The sequence below is a fragment of the Dicentrarchus labrax genome, unplaced genomic scaffold (genome assembly GCF_905237075.1).
Source record: "Dicentrarchus labrax unplaced genomic scaffold, dlabrax2021, whole genome shotgun sequence".
NCBI classification, from domain to species: Eukaryota; Metazoa; Chordata; class Actinopteri; family Moronidae; genus Dicentrarchus; species Dicentrarchus labrax.
Window position 1 is genome coordinate 15777504 of NW_026136705.1, and position 23749 is coordinate 15801252.

The 23749-nt window shown below is 42.2% G+C and overlaps 1 protein-coding gene across 1 annotated transcript in view; it reads right to left on the minus strand.

Moving 5' to 3' along the window:
• Positions 1–7815: 7815 nt before the first annotated feature.
• Positions 7816–23749, minus strand: part of ephb4a (eph receptor B4a) — a 34426-nt gene continuing 18492 nt past the window's right edge. Inside the window, exons 3-17 of the mRNA XM_051401034.1 lie at positions 22898–23179; positions 20894–21284; positions 18665–18817; positions 16388–16723; positions 16179–16303; positions 15167–15332; positions 14708–14807; positions 13322–13386; positions 13043–13156; positions 12415–12662; positions 12111–12326; positions 11740–11889; positions 11222–11415; positions 10600–10758; positions 7816–10342 (exon numbers count right to left, since the gene is read on the minus strand). Coding sequence (XP_051256994.1) covers positions 10234–10342; positions 10600–10758; positions 11222–11415; positions 11740–11889; positions 12111–12326; positions 12415–12662; positions 13043–13156; positions 13322–13386; positions 14708–14807; positions 15167–15332; positions 16179–16303; positions 16388–16723; positions 18665–18817; positions 20894–21284; positions 22898–23179 — 2808 coding nt within the window. The 3' untranslated portion in view covers positions 7816–10233. The remainder of the gene's footprint in view (positions 10343–10599; positions 10759–11221; positions 11416–11739; positions 11890–12110; positions 12327–12414; positions 12663–13042; positions 13157–13321; positions 13387–14707; positions 14808–15166; positions 15333–16178; positions 16304–16387; positions 16724–18664; positions 18818–20893; positions 21285–22897; positions 23180–23749) is intronic.

Genomic DNA, 23749 nt, shown 5'->3' on the forward strand with positions numbered 1-23749 from the left:
CTTTCGATTGACCGCAGTCACACAGGCAGCTGGAGGAGGTCAGTCTTGATCTTCAGTGTAAATTACAGCCAGGCCACAGAGGGTGCATGGTGGCCTCCAACATTGCAAAGTAGTGGGATTATTATGATGTGTTCAAGGAGAAGGGCTGCATGGAAAAATATATGTTTGCATTTGTGTGAGCAATCTTGGTCTCCACATTGTATAACTGTCATATATCTGGGTTAGAACAGTGGAGTTTGTTTTTAGTTATCTGTTGCGTAACTGTGCAAAGATAGATTTAGTCAGTCTGACAATATAGTAACGCAAGAATATAAAGAACCATGATGGAGGCATGCTATTTTTTGCCACATTGTACATACTGTACAGGGATGAGAGGGTGGTGAGCTCAGATGTTTGTAAAAGAGGTGGGCTCAGTGCGGATGGAGGCATTTTCCCCCCACGTGGCAAAAAAAATCAGAAATCCTGCCAGGAACTTCGGCCAGCTTCAGCGTTACTCACCCACAGCCTTTATACACTGTTGAATCGAAGGGTGTCATATTAATTGTACTGTAACTATGGGAGAGGTGGGTCTGTAAAAGTCATGGTGGCAACCCCCAAAACCACACTGAGGGACTGTATGAAAATGATCTAAGAAGTCCCCAGAATTATGTCCATGTCTTTTAGAACAACATCTGTCGCCAACCCTTGGGCCCCAAAAACAAGTTGTTTAAGTTTAAGGAAACATAAAGGTTAGGGTTAAAATTACTTCTTTGTTAAGGTTAGAAAACAACTGGTTGTCTGTAGGAATCAGGAAATGAACATCAGTCTCCTGTAGTCAAGTCTGATGATGTTTTGTTGTCCCATCCTTCCACCCCAACCTCTTCCCTACATGGACTCATATAATATTAATAATGTCACCTGACTTCCTCCTTTGCTGCCGTCATGACAACAAAGGCTACTGAAGGACTTTGTCACTTGAGCGTGAAAAGATGTCATTTTGGGGCTGAAATGACTGATGCTGGTGTTCTTCTTGAGAGGACAGTCTCAAACTATTGGAGTGGGGAGGGGGCCTGAACATTTTGTCCTATTTTCTTTGGACCCTCCCACCTTGTCTCAGAGAAAACTACAACACCCTCCTCACAATGTAAAGTAATATAGCTGAATGGAATTGATACAGTTCATTTAAGCTGTGTTTCCAATGTATACCTTACTATGGGGGACAGTCATTGTCACATAACACATTTTACTTCTGCTTTCTGTTAAGATGCTGCATAAAGTGGAGAGATAAAATCACTCTTGAGAGATAAAATTCAATCACTAAAGACTCCTACCCAATGCTCAATGTGGACACTTCAACAAACAGGAAACCCTGTTTTCTGAACCCTACTTCCCTTTTATAATTTATTTACAGTCCCTGAGAACAAACAGTAATCTAAAGTTTGTTTCCCCCTTTAAAAAACATATTTAATTCAACACAAGTCATTATTAAATTATATGATAATATAGTTTTTCACCTCCCTTTTAAAAATCTTGTATCTCTGGATTCACTTTTTTGTTTACTTTATGAAGAATTTATTTGGTGTGCTGTAATTTCATGTACCTTAGGGTGGAGAAACAGGGTTTTTATTGTCATTATTGTATTGTTTTGCTTGTTATTGTTTCCATAACTGGACTACCTTACCACCCCAGCTGTCATCCTAGCTCGGTGTCAAATGCTGAAACATATTAATCTGGATTCATTTGAACAAATAATGTGTTAAAAATGGAAATTAACACATATAATTGAATGATCTGTAAGGGCCACACAAGATTTAAGCTTAAATTTGGAGAAAAAAAATCTGAATATGATTTATTCAAATTTAGATATCTGTATTCAATTCAATGCTAATGTGGCACAATAATAATGTTTTTGAGTTAAAATATCTTCATCTGGAGATTTTTCCCAAGCAAATATTGATATATGTGATTGTTTGCAATTAATTCGGCATATATTTCTGCCCCCCCTAAAAGTCTCCTTGCCACCCCATAAATATTTCTCCTGACCTGCCCCTATGTGTGTGTGTCCCCCTCTCAGACCTCCACCTGTGTGTGTGTGTCCCTCTTGGACCTCCACCTGTGGTCTGCCAAGCGAAACATGACTCTGCTTTTCCTTCAGGATGCAGCGTCCTCCCACCGCCGCTAGGAGGCGACAAAGCAGCGCAGATGTTGCCGCTGACGCCTGTAAGTCGATTCAAAGTTACTAATGTTGGGAACCATGAAAAAGCTTTGAGACAGCGGACCACTCCTCTATGTGATGTGTCAAGGAGACATACATTGACATCAGTAGTTAAAATCCTATTGAACGCCCTTCTATTAAAACAATAAAATCCCTTCATTACAAACACAGCGCACAGAGCGAATATGGATCAGTGCTGTGATTGACATGACTTTTAAACACTACTAGAACATCTGAACTCATTTCTCACACGATGCTAGCTCTCTCTGCTCGGTGTCTTCCTCTGGTTGTGTCCATCCAGACCTGTGGAGACGATGGCGCAGGCTGCACACCGTGGTGTAGTTTTGGGGAGCACCGCTGCGATCGGACGCAAAATAACCAGCCATCAAAATGCTCCATTGTAGGTGACACGGTGCTTATCGATCCAAACAGCCCGGTTTTTTGTTTTTTTTCTGATTGTGAAGTTGGGTTGATGTCTCGGATCAAGATATGCTCGAGACACTGCATGCACAGCCCAACTCCTCTGTGCACAGACAGCAGCCTGCACCCATCTCTGACACGAAGGGTTCGCATGATATTTCATTTTTCAAGCTTCCAACAACTTTTATTTATTTATTTATTTTCTGCATGAATCCATATAAACGTGAAGAAGATTAATTTCTCTCATTATTAGGATGAAAACCGAGTGTATGCTTTGTGCACACTAGAGGGAGCTCATAACACAGTAAATGATCACAGGGCCTTCTTCTATTCTGGGTAGGCTATGTATTTGTAGAGGGGTGGTGGTCACTGCTGTTGCATATGAGCTGTGTTAAATTAGAGAGTAAGCCCTGGTACAGTTACTATATTTCTGTAATCTGGTTACATTCAATACTGCACACACACACACACACACAAACACACTTTTTTGTAAACCTAGTTGTCTCCAGATGCTGGTTAAATCATAACCATATGCCTCCTTCCTCAAATTTCTAAGTGGGTTCTGCACATAGTGAACAAAGGTGCAAGGACTCAGGAATACACCCACAGACTCTCTCTCTCTCTCTCTCTCTCACACACACACACACACACATACACAGAGAGAGAGAGAGAGAGAGAGAGAGAGAGAGAGTCCTGACGGCCATGCAGATCGTCACAATGTCAGCCCAGAAAACATGGTTTGTTCACGGGGTCAGTCATAAACGTGAGTGGCCATGTTTTTACAGTATAATCAACAGATGTGAAGGATGTCATTTATCCCAAAGCAGGGTGGAACAGTGGGTGTAGGCATGAGGGGAGGGGGGCTGCCACAGGGGAACAGAAGGGGTGCTTTAATCTGTAGTCCTGCTGTGTGAGGAGATGCATTCAAGTGACTGAAATAAGTTAAGAGCAAATCTCAGTTCTCAGTGCAGTAACTCACGTGTATGATTGCTTATGTGAATATTCAGTGTTTACTGCTCATTTGCTTTGTAAACATCTATGGAAATAGTTCGTTTAGGCTATTGGTTGCCAAGCTAGAATTATAATGTAGAAAAAGAAGGGGCGACATCAAGTTAAGGTAAACAGCTATGACCACAATACAAATATAAAGAGCAGACTTCACTGTAATCATGAAAAACAGAACAAACAGACAAAGCAGAGGGTTTTTACAGCAGCACAAAAAGCAACTCTTAGATGTTTTAAACTGGTGTTTTTTGGTAGTTTCTCCAAACACTGAAAGTACAGTAAACTTTGTCTGATTAACTCAAAACCTAAAAAATTCCCGGTGGTAAGGAAAGGGCTGAGCGACGAGCTGACTTTAGTGGGATGCACATTTTTCAGATGAGGGTAAGGATTTATAGCTTTGGGGTTCAGAGGTGTGGAGGAGTTGGGTTGAGTGAGCACATTCAAGTCAGTTCTATTTGTATAGCACCAATTCATAATAAAAGTTATCTCACATGAAGGTGAGGGCTGTGTGAGAGGTTAAGCACCACGCCAAAGAGTAAACTCATCAATCTGAGTTCAATAAGCCGAGTTCAAAAAGGAAATCAATCACACTGATCAGAAACATCTTTAACATGACATGTTTTCCATCAGCCTTCCTCCACCTCGGACTCCACACTCACTCTCCTTTTTGTCACGCAAAACCTCCACACTTCATCTTCTGACTTCTTTAGAGCAATTTGATAGTTTCCCCCTACTTTTTAATCCGCCCCTAGCATAGCGGTCCTTGACGCATGTGGATTGAGTTTCAGAATATGGGGTGATTCACACAGAGAGGATAAGAAGCAGGGAAGGTCACACTCCTTTCATTTCCTCACAGAAGGCAACGAGCACATCTTAGCAGAGTTGAAAACAAAAGGACGCCACAGGGGAGACGGATGGCTGCTGTGTGTGTACTGAAAGCTGAGACAGAGCAAGAACCTGCGAACACCTTCGGAGGGGCCAGTCGCTCGTCCTGAAGGTGTTAACGTTCATATTCGCATTCCTCACCCCACTAACACCTCCACTGAACACATGATCTGTTCTGTGTGTGTGTGTGTGTGTGTGTGTGTGTGTGTGGTGAAGGAGAACCAGTTATTGTGGCTATTTTGGAGTTTTAATATGTATTGGAAAACTATTTGGCTTTATGAATAATCAATTTTTATGAGCAAACAGATGCACAAAGGAGCACACTGGATATGGATTTATAGCTGTAGCTGGGGCCAAATACATTATAAATTAGTAATCCAGAAAATTTAAGTAAATTGAGATAACACTAAAGTAAATTAACTCTGACAGTGACAGGCTGGAAGTACATAATAAAACAATATTTGAATACTCAGCTACAATAAATAATAACAATAATAAAACAAAGAAGACAGCAGGGGCCTGAAATCTGAAGGTTTACACTGATTAAGTGGATTAAGTGCATGATGAAAAGTACATGGCTAATTCCACGTCAAACTGTACCACAGCATGAAAGTATAATTAAATTTTTACAACCTTTATTTGACCAGGTGGGTCAACTAAGAACAAACTCTTATTTACAGCAATGGCCTGGCACAAGCTCCTGCAAAGTCAACAGATATACTGTTGAACAGCGGGGAGCGACAACTTTCCCAGTGATCAGATCTAATACGAAACAGAGTGGAAGTGCTCTGCCGAGCAATGTGCCACCCATCTTTCACCGCAATCATGCTGCGTACACAGGTGAAAAATAATCTTAGCTGCCTGCTCGGTGGATTTGCTCAAAAATATTGGGCCATTTCGATCAAATTGTCTGCAAGTCATCCCAGGGAGGAAATCTGGCACTTGAAGCGGAGGGAGAGTGGCACAAGAATCTCAAATCTAACTTTCTATCCTCAAGCTTCTGCTATTGAGGAAAATCTGGAGGTCTGCAGATCCAAAAAGAAGACTGAAAGGAGTCAGTGGTTTCCAAAAAACAGGTCTAGTTTGATGTGTTAAAGGGGACTTCCACCAATTGTACACATTAAGTTCAATTTACTTTACACAAGGAATACTATTCAAGGCCAGAGTATGCTCAAAACGAACTAGTTTGTACGTGTCGTCCACCCACCAAGTGTTTGCAGCTGTTCCAAACAGTTCCAGTCGAACGTAGGGTGAAAAGCCACCAGTCATTAAGAGGAGAGAGATACGATAATCATTATGTGGGGAGAATGCCACCCATATTCAGGTCGAGAGCCAGTCACAGTTTTTATACAGAAACAGTCGTGAAAAGAATGAAGAAAAGTGCTTGAGCTGGGGGTTCAGGTTGCTGTTCAACCATCTGACAAGCACTTCTGTTGAAGCATACTGACACCTTTACTCTGTGAAAACTGTTGCGCAATGTCTTCTGGAGGGAGCTTTCCAAAGTTAACCCTGATGTCGTCTCTTATGCAGTTTTATACAGAAAGCCTGCATTAAAACTGAGGAGGTGTGGGGTTTGAAAGAAGTGGGCATTTAGGAGGCAGGGAGGGTCTAATGAAAGACACAACTGAGTCGCATTATGGGAACTGTAGGATACAGTTCTTTGGGAGCTTGACCCACACTAGAAGGTAAAATTCTGGATCTTTTTAGCCTGTTTTTAGTTTGCCTATCCTTTAAAAATGTCTCCCAGGACTCCCCCAACTTTATGGAAGTGCAACATGAAATCACTTGAGCAGACCTTTAACGCTGCACATTTGATGCAGGATCACACTTTTGATTTTCTGCGCTGTTTACTGCTGCAGCCAGGGTGAAACCATTTCAGATTGTCTGTTCTGCTCTCCTTGCTTGCAAACACACATGTACCTGTCCCAGTGGTTAACCCCCACCCACCACTACCATCCACCCACACACACACACTCTCCACACTTGAATGCACACAAGAATGCGAGGGGAATGACACAATCCACCAAATACTAAAACCTGGTCGGCCTGGTCTGCTCTCTGCTCGACAGCAGCCCTAATGAATGGCCTTTCAGGCACACAGACAAAGCAGAGGCTAGATGTGGACTATATGGTGAGGTCAAAGGTCACGCAAACTACTGACAGAAGTAGAAACCAGAGATTAATGCCCAACTCTCTCTTTCAAACACTGAATCACTCTGACACAGAGATTCATACACACCAAAACACTCTGTGGGATTAAAAAAAAAAAACATGCTTACAGGGACAGTTACTCATCGTTATTTATCTCCACTACATGGAAGCGCCACTCGCGCAGGTCTGTACTTTGTGGGCCACACGAGAGCACTAGAACAAGAAGAATGAGTCAGTAACACAGAGATAATCAAAGTACATTAATCAATGAACCTAAACACTTCTTGAAGCCCGGGCAGCTACGCCTGGTTATGGTAGCTTTGGATAGGAGGAGAGAAAAAAAAAAAAATTGAGTGTGAGAGTTTAAGCTTATGCTGTGCTATAAGCTGCTCTCAGCCCGAGGCACGGGAGAAGAAAAGAACATCTCTTCATGATTAAAAGGGCTGAGGACCAGGAAGGGAAACACAGGAGAGGACAAGCTTCAAGCCCTCGAGGGTAAAGGCTCTCTGGAGAAACAGAAGGCAAGAGGAAAGGCTGGGAGAAAGCAAAGCTGGGAAACGTAGGGGGAGTGAGACTCAATTCTCACCCTCACAGTCTCCGATTTCTCTCTCATTATTAAAAAGGGGGCGACGGGATAGATGAGAGGAATGTTTGCAACAAGAGCCACAAAGAAGACAAGAAAAACATACCCCATTACACATTGTACTCTCACATTTCTGCTACTATTGTAGACGATTCAGGCGGGGTATTATCTAACCAAAGATAGAAAAACAAGAGAACCCGGAGCAATTTATTTACTTCACATCTACGAGCGCTGAAATACAACTCAGTTAGATAATAAAGGTTCAAGCAAAATCCAGAAATGTTGGTGTGTTCTAGGAAAGAAGGAGTGGCTTTGTTGTGTGCTGATTTGCTCTGAATTTGGGACAGAAGTCATCAGGGTCACTGGGACAGAACAGCGTGTCATTGGACCAGAGACAGGTAAATTATGTGGATTTTCACTTTCAGTGAGATAGGATCTTCCTATGACGTCTATTGGACAACATCCACGTATATTAGCGCAGTCTTCAAGCGCCACTTTAAGTGAGAATGACTTTGGTGAGACTGAATATCTACAGAGGCCATCAGGCATGTTAATAAGCTATAAAACAAATGAGTCGTTGGTGGTAAACACTGGTGTGTATCTTTATTATGAATACTGAATACAGATTAGCCTACACACAGGACAGTAATCAAAACATACTTTATCTATTCATTATTTCAAAGATGATTTTTATTGAAATCTTCAATATGAAGACCGCACTTCCCATAATCCTTAAAGGAATCTCTCACTCTCGCATGACAATACCAGTGTTTTTGATTAGGCCCAACACAAATGTATTTTATTTTTTTGTGGAATCATGATAAATGCAATATTAATTGTCCAAGGAGCTATTAGGAAAAATTGGCTCCACTGGTGTCACTTATTAGGAAAGGTTATTTTTTTTGTGATGCAGAGAAAAATCCAAATGACCAGTTGCAAAAATAAAGCACTACAGTACAAAGGTAAAACCATTTAGCAAGTGTTTCTATGTGTTTTGCATTGAGTATGTTTTAGTGGCTTCATTTACCTGATTCACTGCAGGTTTGTGAGCTAAACCGGGAAAATTATACACAACCTCAATGTCAAAAAAGCTGGTATTATCCTTCAAGAGATGCAAAGACTTTGAGCAATACTTTGACATTTTGAACTCCAGTTTATTATTTCTCCTCAACAAGCGCTTGTAATAACATGAAGGGGGTACTCGCTAATCAAACAGCAGCTCTGCAGTATTATTAGCATTCCACCCTGAAACCAAGGGATACTACTGGCTACAAGCCTATTGGCTAGTATATGTGTATTGTTTTTCATGCTAAATGTTGAGAAGCTTTGAGGCAAAAGCAGAAACACTGTGCTGACCCCACATTCAGCATTTGACAAAGGAAGATAATATACTAAACTTAAAACGTGAGGGGTGGCTGCTCGGCTAATCAAACCGTAATTAGCTTTTCTACCCTGAAAACAATGGATAAAGCTGGCTGCAAGCTAGCCTGTTGGCTAGTAGATGTGTATTGTTTTCCATGCTTCATGTTAAGAACTATTTTTGTGTAGCTTTGGGGCAAAAGCTGAACGTTTTACCGACTACAGAATCAGCATCTGATAACGGAAAATAATATACTAAACTTAAAACGTGAGGAAGCGCCGCTCTGCTAATCAAACAGCAATTATTAGCATTCTTACCTGAAACCAATTGATACTGCTGGCTGCAAGCTAGCTTGTGAGCTTAGCTGATAAATGGGTATTGTTTTCAATGCTAAATGTTAAGACTGTTAAACTATTTTTGTGCAGCTTTGAGGCAAAAGCAGAAACAATTTGCCAACTACACAACCAGCATCTGATGAAGGAAAATAATACACTTGACTTCAAAATGTAAAAGTAACACTTTAAGGTACATTTAAATGAGACAAGAATCACTCATGAGAGATATCCGCTTTACAAAATTGGCATTTAAGTCCACAAAGACGATTGAATGGCACTGGAAGATGGAGAATACAGAATAAGATAATTAAAAATGTATCAGTTATATCAAGAAAAACAAGTTTGAGGGCAGAAAGCTTCCTTGGTAAATTTCTACAAAGAAAACCAATTCTACAGTGTTCTCTGGTCTCTGAGTCCACTTGGTCCTTGTTCAGTCTGACAATAATAAAACTGAGCTGCCAGCAGAAACACAGGCAGAAGAAATAACCAACCACCCTCCAAGAGAAACACATGGAGTTACTGGAGATTACAATTCACTCTGAAATGACAAAAGTGCTGATATGTCTCTGTGTCTCTCTTCTCCTCACATGTGGAGCTGGTGAGGGGAGAGCCAGACTGGGGGAAGATGAAAGAAGTCTGATAAGGTCGAGTACAGCGCTCTCCAAAGTCTGCATTACCCATCACACCTGAGTAAAGAGGAGGTAATGTCGATGGAAAAATTGAAAAAAAAGAAAAGAAAAATACAACAGCTAAAATGGCCAGTCTTGATGTGGAAGGTGTCTGTGTAGTAATCCAGAGGAACTGAATGCAAGACACCCAAAGTGAAAGCAGTTCGCATTCATAATTACACAACAGTATGAAAACTGAAATCCTTGGACTAACACTGGTTTTTCTTTTTTGTCTCCTTTGGTGAAGTGACTGGCACAACAAACCAGTCAACTGCCAGTTTTCAAAATGACATGATACTACAGAAACTTTGTAAACTCTGATCTGTCTCCTCTTGGTTTAGCACATCTTTTGGGTCCTAACCTCGGGTGGATATAAATACACCGACCACAAAACTGTAAAAATGAGTCAGCTTCATGCCCTTGTCACTGCGGGTGACAGGGGCTCGCTCATCCCTGGCCGACTCTCATTGCGACGGGAAAGTCATCTTTATTATTCATTTATTTTTTTCAAATTTTCTTTTGGTCGTTAATAAATTCTCCCAAAGTGGGTCACAGGAGAGGATCCAGAGTGCTCTCGGTACACGGCTGCTCCTGCGTGCTGGTGTTCACGTCCAGGTTAGGAGGCAAGTCAGCTAGAAGGTCACTGTTGCAGTGTTCTTGTTCCGAAAGGTCATAGTCTGGATGCTGGAGAGGATTTTCCTCTGATGCCCAGCCAAAGTCACTCCCATGTGCAGCAGATCCCTAAAACACAAACGAAAAAAAAAAAAAAACCTCATTAGACGGGACATCATCACATTTTTTGCTCTCTGGGCTTCCATATTTAAATTCAGGAAATAGTGGTTATAACTTTTCAAGGAGTAATTTAGCCAGTTTGCAACCGTCACTGCTAAAACTTACGAGCCTAGATCCCTGAACACGTAGCCAGAAAGTGTGAAGAGAAAATGTTCCTCCATAAATAAGTATCAGTTTAGATAAGAAATCTTGAGAAAGGAACTGACTGTGTGGTGATCTGGGCCAGCTGGTCCACTGAGTTGAAGCCAGCCTGCAGGAAGCTGTCCTCGTAGCGCTCCATCTTGATGGCCCTCAGCCATTCCCCCACTGAAGCACACGACGAGAGGGCTAAAGGTGCACGCTGGTCCAGCAGGGGGTAGGATGGCCTGGGGGACGGAGAACAGAAACAAAAGGGAGAACTTACACACACTGTCATCAAAACAACAGTGAGGAGCTTATATATATCCTGCAGCAACATTCCAGTCGACAAGCAGAGGTATAATCTGAGGCTGAGTGACTGACAGGGACAAACAATGGAATTTGTCAGGGGTGGAGCGTCCTCTGCTGTATGCGTAAAGCTGACAGGCAGAATGTGGAGGAAGGGAAATGGGCACAGCAAGTGGCTGACAGGTCACAGCAGGACATTAAGGTGGTACATAAGATTCGGCAGTAGGAGGCTAATGTCTGTCCTGTGACGGTTAGCACTCTAAATGGACACTAAGTTGACATTGTGAAAGGACAGACATGCTTCCTTTTTTCTGTTCACTCTCAAGCTGTATATTCACTGTCATTGTGACCTTACTGGGGGCAGGTTTTCTGTCAATCACACAAACACATGTGCACTCTCACCCTGCTCCTTCTTGAGCCACTATTTTCAGTGATGCAGGGTTGCGGATCAGCTTGTCCAGAGCGCTGACGAGGTCGGCGAAGCGAGGCCGCGCCGAGCGGTCCTTCTGCCAGCAGTCCAGCATGAGCTGGTGCAGGTGGGTGGGGCAGTCAGGGGGCGGGGGCAGCCGGTAGTCCTGCTCTATGGCATTGATTACCTGATAGGAAGGAAAATAATCACTATTCAAACCAATGCCTTGACTTTAATCAATTTTGAGTTGCTTGAAGGGTACAAGCAGGAAGAAAAAAATAAACAATACAGAGGAGGAAAAAGTTAGCAAACCCTGAACTTAAAAAGGACTGTGTAGTTGGAAATTGCATGATTAAGCTACACTTCACTGATTACCTGAAAAGTTCAAACTATTATTTTTTTTTCAGAATGCAAATGCTACATTTTGTTTTGTAAAAGCTCTGCTTCATACTGTGCCGAACAAAACCTTCAAAATCATTGTCAAGAACGGCTTTTTTTTGCTTAAACTTACATCTTGGTTGCTCATGTCCCAGTATGGTCTCTCTCCAAAGGACATGACCTCCCACATGACAATGCCATAGCTCCACACATCTGAGGCTGATGTGAACTTTCTGAAGGCTATCGCCTCTGGTGCTGTCCAGCGGATTGGGATCTTACCTCCCTGCACAGAAAAGATAACAGTGAGACATGTTCGGACAGAGCTCAGACAAAGAAAGCGAGCCCTGTTTGGATTATTGCAAAAAACAAATGTGAATTTGTGAATTAATATAATAATATTAATATTAAAATGAATGTAATTTGACAAGGAAATGTATAAATACCCTCTGACAGGCAGATATACTGTAGTGTTTCTGCATCATCTAAAGAGGAGTGTCAACTCACCAGAGAGCTGGTGTAGGTCGGGTCAGAGGAGTTCTCCTGCAGGAAGCGTGACAAGCCAAAGTCGGACACCTTGCACACCAGGTTGCTGTTGATCAGGATGTTGCGGGCAGCCAGGTCTCGGTGGACGTAGCTCATCTCTGCCAGGTACTTCATGCCGGAGGCGATGCCGCGCAGCATACCCACCAGCTGGATGGGAGTGAACTGGCTGTCGTTCAGCTATGGAGAAGAGAGACAGTTCAGTTGGAGAATGAGTAAAAAGAAGATGTGTGTTTCATTGTGGGTGTTCTTGTGTGTTCACACTGACCCGCAGAAAAGAGTCCAGAGCTCCGTTTTCCATAAACTCTGTGAGGATCATGACTGGACAGCTGGCCGTGATGATCCCCTCCAGATGGATGATGTTGGGGTGCTGGAACTGACCCATTATGGACGCTTCAGACAAGAAGTCCCGTCTCTGCTTCTCAGTGAAGCCACCCTTTAGGGTCTTAATTGCTACGTAGTTTTCTTTTTTTCCTGGGATCTTCAGCCGTCCTCGACACACCTCCCCGAACTCTCCTGCGGCACATAAACATACACACACACACATACACATACACACATTAGGACTGTTTTTTCAAGTAGGTGTTTACCACACAGGAGTTTGACGGCTGTACTCTACAAACCTAAAGCTTGCTTGCAGCTAGTGCTTCTCTTGGTAATATTTCTAACATTTATCAGTTAATTGCTTTACTTACGTTGCAATATTGAATTTTGTCTGATAGAGAAGAATGCAGACAGTGGTTTTAAATGTCACCAAATTGACTTTGACAAAAATAAATTAGATATATTTTTAATAATGTTATTTTGAAAGAGGACATTAAAAAAATAACATTCAGTCTGTGAGTTGAAAAGTTTACTCATTTGTGAATAATGGGAAAAACACGGCTGGGGCTTACCGGCACCGATAACCTCTTCAATCTTGACAAAGGAAACATCAATTTCCTTGGCAAATTCTCGCACTGCCTCATTAGGGTCCTCGTAGGTGAAGGGGTCGATATAAACCTTGACCCCTGCGAGAGAAAGACAAACGGAGTCGTGGGAAAGGAAAAAGAAGAAATGTTAGCGTACTATCAGCAGCAATGAGCCCCAGTCACATTAAAAATGATTTTTTTTTTTAAAGATGTGAATTGTAAATCAAAGCTGAGGTTTAGTGCTGCGTGTCCTTGATCTGTTACCTTGGCCAACGAGGTACTGGTTGTTTTTGTCGCTCAGTTCTGGATCCTTTACTCGGCTGTGTCTGCTGCAGGTAGAAAGAGATCAGGATTGTTATTGTTTTGGCACGTAATCATAATGCTTGATCAGCCAAATGTGATGCAAATCAATTGTCTAACTGTGATTATTCATTTGCAAAGACAGTGCAATTACAAAGATACCTCTCTGATTAAAATACAAACTAAGCAAAAAAGCAAAAATGAGTCAAAAATCACACATTGTATGACAAGGATGCAAACAAGCACAGAAAAATTATGATAATTTATTGATTGCCTTGGAGAATATTCTGCTATCTTGGCCTCATGCACTGAGGGGTCAGAGGTCAGTTCGACTACAGACCAATACCCTCTAGCCAACAGAGATACAGTGCCTTTAAGGACACACAGCCGTCTTTTTATTATGTTTTATGACACATAAACTCTGCCTTGTTGAAAAAAAAGCTTTGTTTTTCTCAGAGATTTCAGACGCACAACACACGGTGGCTTGTGGTAATGCTGAATACCTGAGTCAGCCTCTATGGTTCTGCTCTTTGACATAAGCGGCTCCATTATAATTCTGCTGGCGCAAACTCATCCCTGCAAGACTGTAACAACCCTGTAGCTACTGGATCCCTGCCTTCCTCCATTTCTCTCCCTCTCCCACCTCATAAGCTTAAAATAGCAATAATGCACCACCCTTGGTTAGTGGCAGATCTGGGCCTCAGCCACTGGTTTGTGTGTGTGTGTGTGTGTGTGTGTCACAAGGTCACAGCTATTGTTCTCCTGTCCTGTGGAAACAGGGTTGGGACGCCTGCATCCTGTCTCTCCCTGCCCTCTACCTCTATCGTCATCTCTCTCAATCTCTCTCTCTCCTTCACACACACACACACACACACACACACACACACACACACACACACACACACACACACACACACACACACACACACACACACACACACACACACACACACACACACACACACACACACACACACACACACACACACACACACCCTTTCTCCCTCTGATGGCATCCAACACTATTTACTCAAACAATGAAGCCTAAGGAAAATGTTCTAATGAGCAGGATAACTTTTAGCTGTGTAAGCAAAAGACATCATGAGCATTGCTTTGTGTCTGAATTGCCTCACACAGAAAAAAAATGGTGTGGGTAACAGAGTGCAAACGCACTGTTGATAAGATATGATTTGTATAAACAAAAGAACAAAGTGGTGCAAAACTGTAAAATTGGGGTCACGGTTGTTATTGGTTTTCGATTTCCCCCCCTTTTTCCTGTTATTTTGTCAGCTTCTTTGCCTTCCAAATCTATCTTTTTCTCTGCCTGTTTGCCTTTTCCCTCGTTCTCACCGTATGCAGTAGGCGGCCACAAAGACGAAAGTGACGAGCAACAGCATCCCAACAGCGATAAGGATGCCAGGTACCAAGAACTGGGAGGCAGAGTCTTGTCCTGAGAGAGGAGACAAACAAAAGAGACCGAGAGAGAGTTATAGTAATGTAATGACAGAAATCATGACAAGGAGGTTTACAGTGGTAGTACAGAAAAGTATGAGAAGGAAAGAAGGAACATGAAAGGAATTTATAATATTAAAAGGCGCTCAATACAAGGACACTAACTCAATACAAGGACACAGGCAATAAATTCATAACGAGAAACTGTGCAGCCACTGATTGTGCAGGAACGAATTTGTAAAACCTAACCAATGGTAATGAAATAAAAGTGTGTGAAACTCACTCTCTCTTTACTTTTCTTTTTTTTACTTATTTTTCTCTCTTTACTTTTCAAGAGCAAAGAGAAACGTTTCTCACCATCAGGCAGGGTGCGGAAGATGGCTGCAGGACTGAAACTGCCATAACCAGCCATTGTGCGTGCCCGAACCTGCACTTCATACTGCGTTGCCCTCCGGAGGTCTGTCAGCACGGCCTGGTTTTTGTTACTCTCTGTGTAGTGGCACTGATCTTCACTACGTCGCTCCTACCGTGTGAAAACACAACAGGAATAAGTAAGGAGGCGACAGAAGTAACTGTGAAAAAAAGTCAAACTCTAAAAGACTGCTACAAAGCCACTGAAGGGTTATCTGTATGGATCCAAATATCCCATATTTATTATGCATATATACTAACAGTACATTAAAGAATAATTACACAATATCATAATTTACATATGTTTTGAGATTTCTTTCAGTCACACAAGAGCATCATGTGTCCCAGCTGTATGATGGTGCCCATTGAGTCAGGTATTTCTTGTGTGTTGTTCACTGTGCAGAATGATGTATGCGCAGAGTTTCTCTGTGCTCATTGAAAATCAGATTTTAAGGGGCGGGGCCTACACACATGATTTGTGACGTCACCAATAGTTTGAAAGTAAGTCCTGGTCTAATTTACAACTTATACGTTAGATATATATTATGTAAGTGTGAAGTGCAATCTTCAATCCACCAGTGAACATCCACTGAGATTGGACTTTGCAGTAAAGTAAAAAAAACACATATTCCTCTCCCTGTATTTGTATATGTCTTAATACATGTCTGGAGGGGATCTTTAAGCTGAAATAAATCATTTACATTGTGAAATATGTGAAACTGTTTGGCTTGGCGGTCTACATGCAATCTGGGTTTCAGTTCACTTGACCTGCATGTTTTTGGACTGTGTGAGGAAAACCGCATTAACCAATAACCCTGTTTATATTTCTTCTATTGTGACTCATGTTTTCTAAATTCTGAGCCATAGTACTGAACCTGTAAATAAAACCATGAAAGGTGAAAAGTATGTGACCTTCAAGGCACACAGTTGGTGAGAGATGTTGTCAGGGAGTTCTCACCTTCTCACAGTAGCGAAGCTGGTACTGCAGGATGGTGTAGTGTGGCTGAGCTGAGACTGACCAGTGCAGAGTCAGACTGCTCTCCGTGGAGTCACTCTTCCGGATCACAGACACCAGCGATGGCACTGCACAGATGGCAGAAGAATTATAAATAACCCAAGAAATTCTCACTATTTCTACCTTTCTACCTACTCCTGTCTGCCTCTTACCATCGTGGCTTGAGGTGATGTTGACACTTTCACTGGCAGGGTCCTTGCCACTGAGCTGAGACACACCATTGAGGGCCTGGATCGTGAAGGTGTATGTGGTGTGAGGCAGCAGGCCCCACACCTCCAACCTTCGACCCAGCAGGCCTTGCTGCGCAGGCCGGTAGCTGACGCTGTCTCCGCAGGACAGGCACAGCCCCTTGGGTGACCTGCACACAGAGCACTTGACAGCGTAGCTCAGGTCTGTTCTACCACCGTTGTCCAGAGGCTCGTTCCACTCCAGACTGAGTGTGGTGTCGTTGATCTGGGTGACGATACTGCGTGGGGCCGAGGGAGGTCCTACAGTGGCAAAAAAAAAAAAACTACAGTGAGATCTATACCTACAGTTACCTCAACTTTACATTAAGACTAGAAACAGCCTGGCTTTTCACACAGGGGTTTGGGTTGTGTCTATTTCTTGGCTAGGTACAGTGACTTCCTAGAGTTTTGTCGTCCCTGTGACTTGCCATGCAGCCAGAGAAGACTACAGGAAGACACAGTCTCCCTGCATAAATCCACAAATTGTCATTTTTACACTTTATTTTTTGTACGGATTTAACATACGATAACATTTTGATTAGTAAGCTGAAGGCAGGTGGATTGTTCTAGCTTTATACAGAGCCACCCTACCTGTTTCCCCGTTTCTAGTCATTATGCTAAGCTAATATTTACAATACAGACATGACAGTGGTGTTGGTCTTATCAAACTCTAAATAAAGCAAATACACCTAAATGTGACACTATTCCCTTAAATGTTGAACAGCAGCATTACTGTCAGGCCCTGGTGCAATTTTCTAAATGTGTTAGACTGATTCAGCAGAGTCATTATAGCAACACTACATATGAAGATTTTTCCATTTCTTTCACTGACTAAATACCTTTAGAAAGCACCAGCAGCAGTAGTAGTCATCCAGAAAATACTGTCACATTATTTGGTCAAAAACGTCATCATATTTTAATCAATCACAGCGTATAACATTTCTCTATCAACTCAAATGATAATTTCTGCTCGGTCATGTTACTGACACTTTACCTTTCCATGACCCACAACAACCATTCTTTCCATATATGTGGGCATATTTTCAGTTTGCATTCTGCACATGTAGTCACGAAGTGCAACGCTGCTCCTGCAGTGGATTTACGTCACAGCACCAGCATATGTGTTACAGGATTTAAGTAGTGCAATTACATTTGTCTAAAACTGGATGATAATGATCACCGTCTGAAAATTGTAAGAAGATAGCTATTGCCTCAAGCCAAGCATAACTAAATAGCAATACCACTCAGCCACTGTGAATGAGTTTCTGTTCCTGCCAAGGAGACAGAGCTTTGTCACTGAGCCTGCAGCTAACTTAAGTGCTAATAGTGTTCTCATTGGAAACCCAAGTGGGGCAACATCATAGACAATCTGGGTGCGAATGAATTCTGAATTCAACGTTTGGGAAAAGGGATTTTTAGAGGCAATACATTTTATGACTTTACGATCAGAATCCACTTCATTAAAATCACCAAGGCTGTCACAGTAATGTAAAACACTGATTTTCTGGGGGGATAAGGTCTGCATGGTTTACAGATGGCACGGTTGGTTTGCAATTTAGCAAACAAATTGAAAATATAAGTGATGTGCTGAATTGCACAGGCAATCCAGTACAATAACAGAATATATAATAGGAATGGCCTAATTAAGTGATTTATAATTAAGATAATGCTTTTGTAATTAGAGTTATCAGTAATAATAAAGTTGGTGGATGTAAATTCTAGTTGGCATTGATATCACACCTGCGGAGAACAGGAACTGTCAACAGTTCGAAGCCGTTTGACGTTGTTTCACATCCTCTTTAAGGCCATTCCAAAAGACTGCACCTAATTAAAAAGTCCCTCCCGTTCACGCAACCAACATGTGGCTGAATTGAAATTCCTGAATCCGCATTGGAGGTGTCACTTGAGACCATCAATGCCTACTCTACTTAGGAGTGAAAAGCCCTACCCCCCAACAACCTGTCACAAAAGACATGCATCTCAATGCCCAGCCATGGGACAATGGACACAGAGCAGATTAGAAGAGTTTGGCTAAATGACACCAAAGGGAAAGAGAAATAGCACCAAAGACGGTAAAAACAAAAAGTGGAGAAGTCCAGGAGAAGGTAAAGAGTGAAAAAAAGCAAATGGATGCTTGAGTTGCTTAGCACCTCCATATTTGCATGCGTGTTCGTGCATAAGTACCATTTCCTGCATACTTACTAGTGCAAATGGTGTCGGGAGCATCAGATTCTGCACGTAAATATCCAGAACGACACGCACACACTGAAGCCCCCCTGATGGTGGCATGGCTGAATCCAGGACAGCCTGTGCACTGTCCCTCTGTGCCCGACTTGAACTGACCCACAGGACAGGCTGAGGAGGAAAGGAGGGGAAAACAAATGAAGGGGAATTATTCTGATTCTGGACATGACCTGTGAATACTAAAGAACATTTCACAAAATCTTCACACGCACTGTGTCCCTGACAGACCTGGGTCAAACTGAATTTGCAAATACATTTCAGTAGTTTTTTTTTTTTCAGGGTACTTAGGTGCCAGATGGTTGTAGACTGACAGACAGAACCATGTAATGAGGGCTATAAACTGAAGACAATCACAGTAATGAATCTGATAGTAACCGTCAATTTAGTGAGTAAACCTGTCTGTCATTGACAAGCTGCTCATCACTGAATTTACCTGACCATATCTAAATAACAAGAGCAAACATGTGGGAGTCCAGGCTCTGTTTATTGATCCGAACATTGTCTCCACACTGAAATCAGAAACAGCACCGTGGCACATGAGGAAACGCTGAACTGAGTCTGAACTAGTGTTTAAAGAATTGGTTGACTGACAGAAAATCAATGGGCAACAATCGATTAAAGCAAAAATGTCAAAAAAGCTTCTCAGATGTGTAGATTTACTGATTTTGTTTTACACCATACACTAAAACAGACCATACATTTATTACTTGATAGGAATAATAGTCATTAGCTGCAGCCCTAATCTGAACTCATTGTCCTCCATACACACTAGATTCAACACACCAACAGTTGAATGAGTGATGAGCCGTGTAACGCCACACAGTCACCAAAACCTGCAGTGTTTATTGTGCAGTATGCATTCAGTGTGGCTGTTGAAATGCAGCTGCTGACTGAGAGGAATAAAACAATAAACTTTCACACCAAGCGGAGCATTGTTACAGTCAAAACTGACTCGTTCTGCAGGGTCAACACACTCTGGCTGATCCTTTCCGATTGACATTTTGCCAGCAGGAATTTCCCACGTGTGAAAACTGTGTTGCTGAGAGCTGCTGAATATCTCACCTGTTAAAGTTAGTTTAAATACATACATTACAGAGGATACAGGACAGAGGATTCTGGCACATAGGGAAAGATACCCCTCCCATGTAGCAGTATTTATAGCCTGTTAGAGCTTTATTTCAAAGACATGGTTTAAATATTCTAATCATGCTCATCTATAACGCTAAATCAACTTGACGGGATTTATACGTTTTACGTTAAAGGGTTTTGTCTGACCCAGAAAATATATGTATTGTCTATTGGAGATAATGACATTACAGCTAAATTAATTCAACCAGACATCAATTTCATTTTCTGAAATGACTGGCCTACGAAGCAAATTAACAGTTCAATTTTGCTATAAAGGCAATTTCCCTTTATGGTCTGTTGAGTGTTTTTTTCTCACAGCTCTCTTCGGTGACAGAACGCTGGAAAATGTCAACCTCACCTCACCAAAGGCAAAATGTCTGAAATGATTTTTATGTTAAGGAAAATCATTATACCTCCCATGGAGATCACACTGAATCCTATTTTCAAACACATACGGATGCAACCGCAGGTCTTCTTGAGAAAATTTAACATTTCTTCATGTGTTTCTTTGTTTTTAGCACTCAACATTTATCTGTGCTGTTTGTTGTGTGTGTCTGTGTGTGCGTGTGTGGGGGGTGTTCATGCACGAGGCTTGATAATTGGACTCATTAGACAGAGCTGCTGCACAGCTCCTGAGAGAATCATCCTGCTTCTTCCTTCGTTTTTTTTTGTGCCTGCTTTGCTTTGATGTTCTCAAAGTGATATGATCTTTACCTCGAGCGCCCACCCCCCCTACTCTCGCTCTCTTCACCTCTCTAGTCCTCCTGCGCTCCTTCTATCTTTGCTGAACCATGAGCTGTCGCAGCAGTAAGCTTTTGACCCCGCTCTTCCTCTTTGAGATAAGTGCTGCTCCATCTGACCTCTCTCCGTCCCCTCTGTGTCACAGCCGTTGCCCCTGCCTCATTAACTTCCTTGGTCTCTCACTTCCTCTCCAACACTTCGACCCTCAGTGAACCCCACCCTCGTCTTACCATTGTTTTCTTATTTAGTCTGCCTGCACTGCTGCCTATGTGGGTGTAGTCTATATACATACTTGTATATATGGCCTAACCTTCTTACCTGTGCATCTTGTGTGTCCTTCAGCGGGCTCAAACCCTGGTAGGCAGGCGCAGGAGGTTGTTGGCTGGCCCACCCACTGGCCATCTTCCCCACAGAAGAGCTTAGGCGGCCGAGGTCGGGGCCCCTGCTGAGCGGCGTGCTCCACACACACACCCTGTGCTTCTTGCACAAGAGTACGGGGAACGGTCTCTGGGAAAGAGGAAAGAGCACTGACCAGGGGAGGACACTTCTTAAAGAACACCCTGACGGACAGCAGGGCCATGCAGGCGCCCTGAGCCTGAAAAGCCAAGTAGAAGCCTCTCTTTGACAGAGGGCCGAGCCTTAAGGTCTTCACATTAAATTTCCGCTCCCCTCCCTTCCTCAGTAGAAAGTCTGCAGCCACTGTGTCCACCTAGGACAGGAAGAAAGAGAAAAGATCTTATGTAATGGCAAGATTCCAACACACATGACTCATTCCTAAAAAAGGACCATGTTTTGCATGTTTTAGGCATTTTAGCCCATTAAGTAGACATCACATATGCTTTACATTATTGAACATTTTCCTAAGCATACCACTGTGATTTTAGATTGATTTACTACCTTCCTCGCAGCCATTGTTTCCCATTTGTTACAGTACGCTTTGAACCTCAACTCACAGGGACTTAAAACGTGCTTGGGAAAAAGGTAATTCATCACAGTGAACATTTCATCACTTTTATTTTTCTGTCAATGTTACATTATTAAGTGGTAATGAAGTCGAGGAGCAGGCAATGTTTTTGAAACCTCTCTTTCGGCGGTGTGTTCAAGGACGCTGCAACATCTGAGGTTTGACAATGAGATGCAGAATAGCACTGCATTCATAAGCTATGTGTTTGGAAAATGAAACCCAGAAGATGAACAATAAGCAAACAAGCAGGATGTGAAACGGACTGAACCGATGAGGAGAGTTTTCAAAACAGTTCTTTGTCCCATCAGACAGTAACTTGGACTTATAACAAAAGTGATCCAATGTCGATGCAGTCTGTCTCTGCAAGCTGATTTCATTACTGTAAAGAAAGGAATGAAAATGGAAGCCGGCTGCATGTAGTAAGTCAGTCTAAAAACTTGAGATTCACTAAGACCGTCAACGAGACAGATTTTATTTTTTTTCTTGAATGCATTAAAAGGCTACTTTATATAATATTACACTTCTATAAAGTTTGGGGACTGACAGGAGTCGGACATTTTGAAAAGAATAGTAAAATTTGATGCATCAGAGGCCAAAATAACTTTACTAATACATTAAATCCCTAGTAACACAAAAAAACAAAATACTGGATTCTTCACTTCCCATGATGCAGTTTATAACTTTTTTTCCATTGGGCCTTCCTTGCCTGGTAAACTCTTATATCTTATAAACTCCACACCACCAGATTTTAACACAGGCTCTCTGTTCAAACTTCAGGTTTCAAGTTCAATCCAAGATAACCTGAATGACATCAGTGATGTCTTGGATTGAGGTCATTAATTGGAGCTGCAAGGATTTTTCATTTAGAAGATTAATCTGCAACTATTTCCATTAATTTGGTTGCATTTCAATTCATCTTTTTTTCAAGCAAAATGCCAAATATTTCATGGTTTCAGCTTCTCAAATGTGAGGATTTGCTGTTTGTCTTTGTCATATCTAACAGTCAGTTTATAATATCTTTAGGTTCTGGACTGCTGGGTCGAAGAAATTGTGAATGCCATTTGTTCATGTTTCATTGACTACATTCTTAATCGAATAATTCAGAAAATAATCGTCAGCCTAATTGATAATGAAAATAATTGTTAGTTGCAGCCCTGTAATTAATTATGTTCTCAGAAGTGAAAAAGAGTGAAATACAGTGGGTCTCACAGTGTGTCAGAGTGGTACTAATCATGACAAGTAAACTTATCTTCTCATGTAAAATAGGTAGAGCACTCCTTTAATGCAGATGTTCAATGTGTAAACGAGCATTTGTGACTAATTAACATATACCATACAGAGGGTGGGTGTGGATGTACCTTGGTGTAGGGGTTCTCCATCCAGGGGGGGTAAGTCGACGTGGCCTCATTGGAGTCTGCCTGGTAGTAGTAGAGGTTGAAGGTCTCTTTACAGCTGCGATGGTGGGTGCTCCTGGATGAACACTCCATCATGGTGAATCGCAGCTCCACGTAAACCTGAGACGCTCCCAGTCGCTGGATGAAGCCACTGCGCAGCCAGTGGCTGGATGAGCTGTCAGTCTGACAGATCTGATAGGTCCTCACACTGTTATTCTCCTCATCTAAACCGCTTACTTCCTCCCACTGAGGGCAAAGAGGAGAACAAAGGGTTGTCAGGTTGCAAGTATAAATGACATCTGACCCAGAAAACTTGTGAACATTTTTGTGAGCCTTTAGTATATTTAACTCTCTGGTAAAGACGTTCACATTCACAATAAAAGTCATATTAATCATATTAATGTTGCGATTCTTTGCTGGTCCTCTGCTGTACTGCACCTGTCAAAGGCTCGTGGGACAGATCTGGCCTGCAGTGGATTTTGATCCAGCCCAAATTTAAATCTGCGTTGTTAAATCATTCCTCCTGCTGAGCTGCAGCCCAGCTAGTGGGAATACAAGTCTCACTTGTCAAACAGAGCACACTGCTGCACACAGCATCGGAGACAGACACAGCTCTCACCCTTCAAACACGCCTTTAGACTAAAATACAAGAATACAGAGGGGATATCACAAATATGTATGAAGTGAAACCCCTCCACAGAAATCTACATTTGTTGGGAAGCCAAATGCAACAAAAAAATGCTTTAATGTCTGACTTCTGAGTCAACAGCAAACATGTTCACCATCACTATGTTCCCAAGAGCGGGAAACAAGCAA